This window comes from Lissotriton vulgaris, chromosome 8, assembly GCF_964263255.1.
Source record: "Lissotriton vulgaris chromosome 8, aLisVul1.2, whole genome shotgun sequence".
Classification (NCBI taxonomy): Eukaryota; Metazoa; Chordata; class Amphibia; order Caudata; family Salamandridae; genus Lissotriton; species Lissotriton vulgaris.
In genome coordinates, this window is record NC_141696.1 from 1,237,055,906 (window position 1) to 1,237,068,853 (window position 12,948).

General features: G+C 43.5%; 1 protein-coding gene across 1 annotated transcript in view; it reads right to left on the reverse strand.

Annotated features, from left to right (window-relative positions):
• LOC147698535 (cilia- and flagella-associated protein 337-like) overlaps positions 1-12,948 on the reverse strand; it is a 554,785-nt gene that overhangs the window by 321,780 nt on the left and 220,057 nt on the right. The window contains exon 12 of the mRNA XM_086935138.1: positions 12,073-12,142. Within this exon, the coding sequence (XP_086791264.1) occupies positions 12,073-12,142 (70 nt within the window). The remainder of the gene's footprint in view (positions 1-12,072; positions 12,143-12,948) is intronic.

Below are 12,948 nucleotides of genomic sequence, written 5' to 3' on the forward strand. Positions count from 1 at the left end.
ATTTTTATATGTATATTGTAAACTAGTAGCAAATTGATTATAATGTGAAGTCAAACTTTAAATATACTGTGCAACTTTTTTGTGTTACATACTAAGTTTGCTCATAGTTACTTCCTTTCTTCCACTATATTATCTCCAATGTGTATTTAACATCTCTTTATCATCTCCTACCTCCATATTGTTTCGGCTTTCCAGACAGACTATGGTATGAATTCCATATACCACAAAAACTTCAGAAACAACTTGCAAAATATCTACAAAGGAGACGGCGTTTATTGATTTTTAGACTCTGCATTGGTACCTACATGTTGCTACGTAAATAAAAATAAACAAAAAAAAAACAACAAAACGAACAATCAATAAACATACAATAAGTTAAAAGTCAATCATTCTTGTTTCCTTATAGTACGCTCCCCGGACCGCTTTCCGGTGCGCGTACCGGACGCACCCCACGAAAAAAAACGATTTTTTTTTTTGTTGGGCCCCGCGGGGCCCTTTTAAAGCCTCCACATCAAACATAAGTGGTCAGGGAGGATCTACTATGCCCCCTTATGATCATTTGCCCCTTCGTTTTGGCCTCCTCTTGTCTCTCGATCCTACCGAGAGACAAGATGGCGGCCGCTACGGACTGGTTAGAATGTTGACAGACACCGGAGAGCCAATCAGCTTCGCTTCGCAAAGCTCCGTTACGCGAAAAGTACGCGAACTGGTGCGCTACCCGGGACGCTGTCACAGATATATCTGTTTTTTTAAACGTTAATTTCTCAAAATCCACTGAAGCACATATATTGAGACCCAGCAAAGGCACATCGGGCTACCAGTCCCTACAATTTTGCCAAGTTTCGTGCAAATCCATTCAGCCGTTCGAGCTAAAAGTGAGGCCAAACGCCGTATGGAAAACTCAATGTTAAAAACGCGTTTTGGGACCCCCCTTTTTTCTCGGCCCCCCCCTTGACGAAACCCCCCCAAATTTTCAGGGGCTGATCAGAAACAAAATGTGCCATTTTCCTGAAAATTGCAGCCAATTCCATCCACAACCGCCAAAGTTATTAGACATAGAATTTTCAAAAGTTACATAGAGAAAAAATCCTAACTATATATATATATATATATATATATATATATATATATATATATATATATATATATATATATATATATATATATATATATATATATATATATATATTTTGTACAACTATATTAATGACCAATATTTTCTTGTCAATAATTTTGTAATTCCCATTATAAATATAGGGTGTCGATATTTTTTACATGATATTTTGGTAAAGGGATATTTAAGGTGTTGATAGTTGTCAGTGAACCCATGCAATGTAATCGCCGTTCGTCCTAGACCTCACAAACACAGACGCTGAATGCTGACCTATGTCAGGGGCCAAACACTGAAGAACAGACATAGCAACTTGGCACACATTTTAATGTGTCCTAGTACTTTCACTTCCAAAGTAGAGATTTGTGAATCAATTAAGACCTGATCACTTAAATAAATGGGTCACCATCCGTAAATGTTTACTTTTGAGCAGGTAGGCTCCGAGCCTAATTATTAGACTTGTGACCGTTGCTTGGAGTTGCGGGAGGCCACAGAGCAGATGAGTGTATTTACCATCTTCATGGAATTAAAGGCCACATTTAATGTTGTTGGTGAGTTCACTAGAAATGGAAGATTAACAGAAGGATCCCCCACCCATAGGAAGTAGTTAAAAGCAGAGCTGTGTATTGGCTTCAGCATTTTTTTTACCACCTATCGCAAATCAGCCTGGAACCTTATGATTAGCTAAATCATGTGCACCCAAGTCTGTGATCACATTCATTTTTTTTGTTCAGATGATTTGGTGATATTGAATCTAACACCTAGTGGTCTTCAGAGGAAGATTAAGGTTCTCAGGAGTAACGTGAGGCCAAAATAAATAAAAATACTACATTAATCATGAATTACGATAAAACAAGAATTAAGGGGCTTATCACCAAGGCAGGCGAAATGAAATTATTGCAGTTTTCGGCCGCAAAAGCGGCGATAATTTCATGGCCCTATTAGCAAGTTGTCGCTAACATCAGTTAGCGACAGCTTTTAGGTGCTAGCGAGCGGTTTGGGGCCCACTTTGCATGTCAGCGATTTTTATCGCTAATGACATGCAAAGTGGGCGTACCCAACCTGTTAGCGACTGAAAGCAGTCGCTAACATCGCTATCGTCTATTATTAACGCAGGGGCAGCCACAAAAAAATTTGGGCTAAGCGCGAATATCGCTGAAAACTAATGCCTGCTCAGACCAGTTCTTAGCCTGTATATCCAATGGGAGGTGGATATTCAGGCTAAGTCCCTATTAGCGATAATGCCTGAATATCGATGGATTTCCAGCGATATTAACGCATTTCACCGCTAGCGCCGGATATTTTATCGTTTTGGAGATGAACGTTGCTAATAGCACGTTATCGCTGCGATAAAATCCGGCGATGCGCGACGATAAAAAAAAATTTGCTAAGCTTATTTAGCGATAAATATGGCTAGCTGTTGAAAATATGCCCCTATGTTTTTGGTTAGAAAAAGCTAACAATTAAAAGTTGCTCATTGGTGCAAATTATGAAATGGTCGACACTATTCTGTTTATGAGATCACTATCATGGAAAGCCCACTGGGAAGGAGTGAAAAAGTCAAGTTGCCAGTGGCTTTGCTAGACTCCTGAAGTGTAATGCCTTGCTTGGCGTTTTATTGTTGTCCCCATTAATAATTGTCTATCAAACAACAGTAGAACAAATTGCCTTCCATAGAAGTGAAGTTGTGATGCTGGAGATGAAAATACAATTTTCGACTTTTTAAACAAAAGCCCTTAAAATAATTCTCCTATTACCCAGATCAATTCTGGTTCATGGAATTTGCCTTGAGCTTAAATTATTTTCTTGGAATTTTCTGGCAAAAGGTAGATGTATCAACGCTGTACAACAGGTTGGAAATTATTCAGGGGCTAAATTGTTTTTGCAATATTTGGTAAATCTGCAAATTGTATCTTAAAAAATATGATTAACCGGAGTTCACATATTGCTGAAATCAAAATAGGTTTTAATAATCCTAATGAGTTAAGGAATATGGAGGTAAAGATATAACTTAGAAGAAATGCAAGGTTTTCACCAGGCTGATAATTGATGGTTTGTGTAATCCAAACCCTCGGTCCAGCTGACTGAATCTTATTTGGCTTGGTGGTAGGAACAAGCTGCCTGAATTCCCAGACCCTTGATTAAGAAAAGTAAAGCCAGACTAGCTTGCAGATTATTCCTGAGGCTGAAGCCGGGAATGCAGCATCGCGTTAATTTTTAAACTTGTGATTCTTTGGTTTTAACATTGTTCCCTGCTTATTTGCACATACCTTCACTCTCGCTTCCCACCGCAGCCGATTAGGTGCTGTCGGGTGGGGATCTCTCTAGCCGCCATCTTAGATGAGGATTGGGTCGGCGGACTAGTTGCTCGCCCCTCCCGCCCTCATTGACTTAAAAGCTGAGCTGTTACCAACGCGCGCAGACTAGCTGGCAGATCATTCCTGAGGCGGAAGCCGGGAATGCAACATCGCGTTAATTTTTAAACTTGTGATTCTTTGGTTTTAACATTGTTCCCTGCTTATTTGCACATGCCTTCACTCTCGCTTCCCACCGCAGCCGATTAGGTGCTGTCGGGTGGGGATCTCTCTAGCCGCCATCTTAGATGAGGATTGGGTCAGCGGACTAGTTGCTCTCCCCTCCCGCCCTCATTGACTTAAAAGCCGCGCTGCTACCAACGCGCGCAGACTAGCTGGCAGATCATTCCTGAGGCGGAAGCCGGGAATGCAACATCGCGTTAATTTTTAAACTTGTGATTCTTTGGTTTTAACATTGTTCCCTGCTTATTTGTACATGCCTTCACTCTCGCTTCCCACCGCAGCCGATTAGGTGCTGTCGGTTGGGGATCTCTCTAGCCGCCATCTTAGATGAGGATTGGGTCGGCGGACTAGTTGCTCGCCCCTCCCACCCTCATTGACTTAAATGGCCACACTCTACTGGATGCGCAGCGGGTGCACCAACGGCGCGCCAAAGGCAAGCCCGTCTGCGTCCGTCCGCACCCGGCCGGGTCCAGGGGCCATAAACACTGGTCCTCGCACCGCAGGCCTCATAAAGAATAGCTCACTTAGTTAACATGGGCTGAGACCAGAAAGTAAAGTGGAATGTAGCCACACCTTAAATCCTGCTAAGCTCCTTCCATACTGCCGTCACTGTCATCAGCATTACAAGTCATCAGGCCATTTAGACCGAGACCCTGCCACCACCACATTGCAAAATATGGCTCTCTTGAATTGCAGGTCCCTGCCTAAACCTTGCACTGAAACAGCAATATTAATTGAGGAACATAAATTAGACGCCCTGTTCCTAACTGAAACTTGGCTGCAGACTGGGAATGACCCCGACATTATTCAAGCCCTGCCCTCGGGATATGGATTATGTAGAACTGCTCGTGTGACGGGCAGAGGCGGAGGCCTAGCAATTATTTATAAGGACACCTATAAATGCCGACTTCTACCTTCTTCAATCGATGATTATGAAAGTATGGCTTTCTCAATTGAATTTTCACCTACTGACACCCTTTCTGGCTCTCTGATTTACCGTCCTCCAGAAGCGCTAAAACAATTTATCCCTAAATTTATTGATGCATTTGCAGAATCAGCTCTGGCTATGGCAAACTTTACAGTATTGGGGGACCTCAATATACATTTAGATGACCAGTCAGACCCCATAGCTAATAACCTCCTATCGAGCCTCCAGGCGATAGATCTTCATCAAAAGTGTTTTCTCCCAACTCATGAGAAAGGTCATATTCTGGACCCAGTCTTCAGCAATCTAGACAATTTTAGTTCTGGGAATTCTATCCCCCTCCCTTGGTCGGACCACTTTCTAATTCCTTTATTTTGGGTTACGAGGTCTGCCCCATGTGCTCAGAATCTTGCGGTAGCTTGTGGCAGGAAATGGTCCAAACTCCCTTTGGAAGAATGGAAGTTGGCCCTAGAGGCCTCACAACCCCCAAAGGGAACTGATACTGATGAGGCAAATAACAACTTTAATAATTGGATTCAGGATTCTCTTGACAGAATTCTTCCTAAACCCGTTATTCAAAAACAAATTAGGAAAAATGCAGCCCCTTGGTTCTGTTCCAAACTTAGGGTTTTAAAACAATCTTGCCGGAAACTAGAAAGGGTCTGGAGACAGGACCCCACACAGCATAGGAAGGAAGCCTATAGGAAGGCCATTAGGCTATATAAAACTGAAATCAAAGCTGCACAAGCCCATTTCTATGAAACTAAAATCAGCACGGCCGCTAACTCTCCCAAGGAGATTTTTCGGATAGCAAAATCCCTGATCACCCCACCTCAAATACCTCCATCGAGGGAAGGGGCTCTGACCCGCTGCAACAAACTAGCGGTGTTCTTTCAACAAAAGATCCAAGCTATCTATACAGGTTTCTCCCTTAATTAGCCGAGCCAGAGGAAACCGAGGTAACGGGTTCAGTCCCGGTCCCCATGTTGGAACAATTTCGCCCTCTGGAGGAAGATACATTAGATAAGTTCATTGGGAAGGTGTCTTCAGGCTCCCCGTTGGACCCTGCTCCTCCTCAACATCTCATGGCGGTTCTTGACTCTGTCCGTACAACAATCATCGAGGTTTTGAACTCCTCTATTACAACTAGTTCAGTCCCCTCCCAGTAGAAGTGCGCAATGGTCAAGGCCCTATTGAAAAAGCCTAGTCTGGATCAATTAAACCTCTCCAACTATCGCCCAATCTCGCTCTTGCCCTGGTTGAGTAAACTGATGGAGAAACTTATTAATAATAATACTGGTCAATCATCTAGAATCCACACCCTGCTGGATGCCACGCAGACCGGCTTCCGTCCTAACCACGGGACGGAGACCGCTCTACTGATGGTAACAGAGGAGGCAAGGCAGTTGGTGGATGAGGGGGGAATGGCTGCCATCATTCCTTTAGACCTCAGTGTTTGATACATTCAACCATACCATCTTGGCCGACCGACTCAAGAGTGTTGGGGTAACAGGCGCTGCACTGGTATGGTTCTCATCCTTCCTCCGTGGCCGCCACTTCCAGGTCTTCGAGGGAGATGTGGCCTCCTCCAGTCTACCTCTGGGATGTGGGGTACCACAGGGCTCGGCCTTAAGTCCGACGCTCTTTAATATTTACATGAGGCCGCTAGCAGGGATTATCCATCCATTTGGCATTAATATCGTCAGCTATGCAGACGATACTCAGTTAGTGGTATCACTTCACCATGACAAGGGTTCGTCTAGCACCCTGGCTCCTTGCCTTGAGGCATTGACCTGATGGATGGAGCGCTGCTACCTCCGCCTTAATGGGGACAAGACAGAGATCATGTTGTTGGGGAATCCATCACCCACTATCTCTGTCCCCATGTGGCCGGCATGTCTAGGTCCTGTACCATCTTCAAAGCCACAAATAAAGAGCTTAGGCATTTGGCTTGACAACTCCCTTAACTTTGGACACCAGGCCACCATGCTCTCATCTACCTGCTATGGATTGTTGAGGATGCTCTGTAAAATTGGACTATGGAAACATTCTGTACCTAGTAGCCCTTCAAGCCACAGTAAATAATTTACAGGCAGTCCAGAACTGTGCAGCAGGGATGCTCCTGCAGGTTCCACGGGGGCAATCAGCAAGGCCAGCATTGCAACAGTCACACTGGCTATCTATTGCTGCCAGGATACAATTTAAGGCTATGTGCCTGGCACATAAAACCATGTGGAAGACCGGCCCATCCATCTTACACCCTCTATTAACTCCCTATTTGCCGCCTAGGACTCTACGTTCTAGCTCTCTTTATCTGTCCACCACTAAGAAAATAAGGAAGGTGAGATGGGCAGGATGCTCTTTCTCATTCACTGCTCCTAAATTGTGGAACTCCCTTCCCCAAGCTATGCGGGGGAACAACAACTTGCTGACCTTTCGCAAGCTCTTAAAAACACACCTGTTTAGAATGCTCCCTTAGCGGTGTAGACTGATGTTATTCTGCCTCCTTGTCTTAAGCGGTACGAGGCCTCTGGGTAGTTAGGCGCTATAGAAATACTCTTCATATCATTCATGCTCTTTACAAAAGAGAATGATGGCAAATTTTCTAGCATATTTCAATTGCCATATTCACTAGTGCGCTTACTTCTTGATTGTTTTTTTATTTTTACATTCACGTCGTAAATATTTATGTGTATGTCCATTTACAATCCGGTCTTAAGGACTGTCGCAATTCACTTTTGCTGTTGCGGCAATTGGAACATATCGATCTTGGGGCAGTCTTCGCAAGATTTTCGTTACCTTTACTATACTGGAGATTATAAGACTTTTACTTAGAAACCGTGATACAGATCAATTGTTATGTATTTATTTTATGGGAAACCTCCTACATAACTGCTATTTTGAACTGAAAACTGAATTGACTCTGATGCTTAAAAAAGCTGTAGTAAAAGATGTTTGCAGCTGTCAAATCCTGAAACGTTAGGTATTTATTTAATCTTTTTTGCCGCAATAGCCTATCATGATATCAAACAAGAAGGTTTCCTGCTGAACGCAGAGCAAACAATTTTCAGCAGTACTCCACGACAACCACAATGTTTAAATTGAAAATAGATTTTGGACACTCGTAAGGAACAATAATAAACGTATGCCCCTGATTGTACTTAGAGAAAGATCAAACTGATTGACTATTGTATTTGAGGTTTAGCATTGCAATGTTCTTTATTTTGTGGGATCCCGTTTGTGTCTTAAATTTCGCGGTAATGTACATTCTGGTTCTGCAGTCGTGCTTTCAGGGGTGGCTACTCCGCTAAGGTAGGGGAGTGTCACCCCAGAGGAAAAATAACATGATAATAACACCATGTTATTATCATTTTCTTTTTCAGAAGGCTCTGAAGGTGCAGGGCTGCCCACAGAGCAGAGGGAGGAGTGGTGAGCACTTTCTACATGCCCATGATGGTTTGGCCGGCTGTCTTGGTGCGGAAAAACAGTCATGCGCGCTAAGCATGTTCTCCACCTGGCCACCCTGGCTGGAGAACATGCACAGGCTCCCACTGATTGTCTGAGGGCTGAACCACGGTGCTCAGACCAATCACGATGCTGCTGTCATGCTGGTGACAGCAGCATTATGATTGGCTAGGGGAGTCTGCTTCCTGCTCGACCGAAGAGTACAGAGGAAAAGCAGCAGCCGGCAGTTAAGTGATTTTTCCTTTTTTTCTTAACCCCCCTCTGCCCCCTCACCCCACCCCACCACTACTGCCCCACAGAAGCCGCTACTGCGTGTTTCACTTAATTGGGGTTATGTTAACAACTGCACAGCAATAGTGACATGGGGAAATGCACATTCTAGAATAGCAACCATGTTCATCACACTTGGAGAAATGTATACGCTGGCATAACATGCTTTATATACTGGACCATAGTGCATATTAGCATGATGAAGGTGCTTTACATACTGGGGGTAGTGTGCATTGTAGCATGGCAATGGTGCAATACCCATGGCACAGTGAGTAGTTGGAAGACTCACTAAGCAGCACGTTTGTGAAGAAGTAACATGAACCGGTAGCTTTAGATGAAATCTTCTTTATTTAAGTTACAGCTTATGTAAAAGGTCCCATCCACAAGACTCCCAACAGCAACTGATCCAGAACACTAGGCAACCAGTCCCAAGCACTCTGACATTCTAGATTAAAGCTGTTCAACGTTCCAGATGCTAATACATACTAATACATTGCTAACCTATATAACTACATTGCTAACCTATATAACTACATGGGGAAATACCACTACCTTCCAAAAGGGAGCAGCCCCATGAACGTCAATTCACCAAAATGCCAGGGATAGAAGAAGTGACTTCACATGCTCCTTAAACTTCCCTTTCACCCACACATGCATGTGGTTATACATATACACACATTCACACATTCACACACTCACACATGCACACACATTCAGCCTACACATGCACACACTTTCGCACATACACATAATCTATATTACATAAACTCTCAAAACTGCAAGCACGCGCACAACATAAATGCATTTCAAAGCATTTTTTTACTTACCTCAGTTGCCAGGGAAAGTCCTTTTCCCGCTATCTGTGCTCCATTTTTCATTAGTCTAATAGCGAACAATGTAATATTATTCACTACAAGTATAATAAAAAAATTAACAAAAAACGAGGTGAGTGAAGCTCCCACCGATGTCCTGCTCACCAACTTGGTAGCTTGGCATAATCAGACAGTCTTATATCAAAGGCAGTGTGTAAAGCATTTGTGAACACACACAGTAATACAGTGAAAACACTACAAATGGACACCAGAACAGTTTAGAAAAATAAGTAATCTTTACCAGACTTAACACAAGACCCAATGACAAAAATCCAAAATACTGTAATCAAAAATAGACTTTAAAATGGTAGAAATAGCTTCGTTCAAATGTAGATGGTAAATGCGACACTTTACTCTCAAAGTACCTTGGATGCGTCACGCAATACAAACAAAAGGGTCACAGGGAATGTTATGCATCGGTTCCTTGCTTCGGGGGAGGTGATGTGTCTGTCTCTTACTGCAGTGCAGGGGAGGTGATGTGTCGGTTCCTTACCGGAGAGGAGGTGATGCGTCAGATTCTTAGTGTGTTCCGGTTACGATGCGACAAGATGGCGCCTTGATGCAATGCAACAATGTTGGAAGCGATGCGTGCACGCCTGATGGCCGTGTGGTGAACTCAGTAACTTCTGGTCAGCGACAGGCCCTGCGACACGCTTCTCCGGTGAAGCGACGGCGACCTCTGCGGCGGCGACACGCTTCTCAGGGGATGCGACAGGCTTTGTCAATGATGCAACGGCAAACAGCTGTGGCGGCAACACACTTCTTCGGCGATGCTATGGCAACTGCTGTGGCGGCAACACGCTTCTCCTCGTTGCGTTGCAGCTCCCAGCGACTCGCAGTCTTCTCAGAGGGCCTAAACAACAGTAGGCACCTTTCTGCAGGCGGAATTTCTCAGCAAAATCCTTTGTCCTCTGAAGGCAGAAGGTGTCTGTACCTAGTCCAAACCAGTTCTGGGTGCACTCTGCCAGTGCACAACTTCTTCCTTTGTCAGTGTGGGCCAGGGTCATCAGCTGCACCACAGGAGGTGGAGCCAGCATTGTGGAAGGCAGGCACAGCCCTATTCAGGCCCTATTGCTACTCCTCCCACAACTCCAAATGCAGATAGGTCTATTCAGCCTAGTGCTGACTCACCCAGGCTCCTGGAGCCACCCCAGCCTCTGTCACTCACAAACCAGACATGAAATACACAAACCTAGCAGAGGCAGGCTGGATGGTTAGGCAAGAAAATACCTATTTTCTAAAATTGGTATTTTCAAACACAGAATGTAAAAAACACCTTCACTAAAAGATTTATTTTGACATTCTGAGTTCAGGCATACTAAACTTGAATTGCTACCTAGTTCCAGGAGTCAGTTAGGATTATAAGATGTTATAATCAAACTGCCCATTCTGGTCTATGGGAACAGGCAGCCTTGCAATAGTTAGAAACGAAATTGGCTGCAATTTACTTTCAGGACATGCCACCCACATCAGGGCATGTCCTACCTTTTACATACAATGCACCCTGCCCACGGGGGTACCTTGGGCCTACCTTAGGGGTGACTAATATGTAGAAAAGGGAAAATTTAGGGACTGGCAAGTGGGTGCACTTGCCAAGTTGACATGGCAGCCCCAGGATGCACACAGGCTCTGCAATGGCAGGTCTTTGTCCCATTTTACAAGCTGCTTCTGTGGGGTTCACAACCAGTGCTGCAAGCCCACCAGCAGCATTTGATTTATAGGCACTGGGCACACATGGTGCACTGTACTAGGGTCTGACAAGTAAATCAAATAAGCCAATCATGGAGTCACTAATCAAATACAACACTTTACAATAGGGAGCACTTGCAATTTGGCACTGAATAGCAGTGCCAAAAGCATCTACACCAGCAAAACACATAAAAATACAGGACGCAACAGCAAAAAATGGAAGGGAGACCCATGCCAGTGGTGCCAGTTCTAAAAACGTTCATGAGTAGCCCACTAGCCTGCGTGAAATCAGTGGTGACCTCAAGCAACAATTGGTGCAGGTGTCAGCCGTGGTCTGTGCAGGTAAAAAAGGTGGGGCCCGACATATGACCATTAATTATTTATTTAATTTTACCTTGCGGTCATATGTTGAAATCACCCCCCACCCAGCCCCACTGCTGTTACCTTCACGGGCCACGGCTGACAGGTGTGTTCACTGAACATCTAATGAACACCACACTGGAATGCCTACATAGTACCTAATATATGTAGCTATATACTAGAATATTAGCAAACCATTCAGGAGCAAATGTTGGAGGTAATCTGGCATACAGTGACAGCACCGTGGTATATAATGTCTTTAATTCAGATGGTATTTTATGTTCTGGCACTAAAATGTTGAAGGGGTATTAATTTGTACAGGAACACTGTCTTTTGTCAAGCACCGTGCCCTGGTAAAACATTAAAACTGGATTCATATTTCGCTAAGGCTGTCCATCTATGAGAAGAAAGAACGCTTTTTATTACATTTGATGGTAAGAAGGAGACTGTTTGTGAACTGAAAGTCTGGAAACACCATAGAACAAATGATGACTCAGTAGGAGTATAAGCTTCTCCAGCGTGTCAGTGCATTATTTATATAATAATATGTACTAACAATTGACCAGTGGAACAAATGTAATAGCCAATAGAGATAATGTGCATAGCTGGCTCTCTCCCACACTGGTGGGAGATACCTTAGGGGGAAAACCCCTGCAAAAGTGGCAGAACATTCTAAATGCAACAGCAGGTCCCCTGTTGCTGTTGTGTAGGTGTTTCTCCCATCACATGGACCACCCAACTTATTCACACCTTTACCATGCATACAATAGAAGCAGATGGGACTCCAGGCAAGGCTCTATCATGGACAACTTGTGTGCATTATTAGGAGAGAGTACATCTTACCTAGTACTAAAGCTGTAGGCTGATGGTTTGAGGTAGAAATGATTGCCTTGATGGAATCGTAGTACTTCAGCTAGAATAAAAACAGAAGCAATGAACACTGCTATATTGGAATTACAAGAACAAATAATAGATTTTTGAGTTTATGACATCACTGTGTCAGGAAAAAGCTAAAGTGACAGCATTTAGTAATGGAGCCACTGCATTATAACTTAGGGACAGCAGTGTAGCTCTTCTCTAATATCTGTATGCGAGTTCCTCAGCCAAAATTGAAAGAGACTTTTCTTAGGTAACTTTTCTTGTTTGATGTTCAGAATTTGTTATCTTCATCGACGTACACAAATTGTGCCACTGGTGTCTGTGATGTTTATGATGACGAGAACACCTCACCTCCCACATAGAGTGCAAGTTGTATATGTGCATTTTGTGTGATGGGGGATACCTTATTAGGAGGAACTATATTGAGATTCTGTGGTCATTTATTTTACCATTGTTTGTGTTATACTTTTTGTTATGTTCATAGGCTCTCATACTTCAAGTATCTAAGTGTTCTGCAAAGAGAACAACATTAAATTAAGGAGGTTTGATATCGGAAAAAATATGTGAGTTTTGAGCGATTTACCAAAAGCTCGTAAGCTGGGTTCGAATTGTAGTACAAGTCTGGTGTAAAGGCTGGGTACTCTTGAGACAAACTGGTGACTTATTAATGCAAATCTCCATAGAGAATAAACGTATACATGGCACAGTAATTTCATCTAAGATTAAATGGGTAATTTGTGAACTAGATGTGTTTCTTCAGGCATTGAAGCACTCTGTTGTAGAGACTTTTGTGTGCACCTGAATCTGACCTCTTGCTAGAAGAGTACCTGTCCTGAAGCA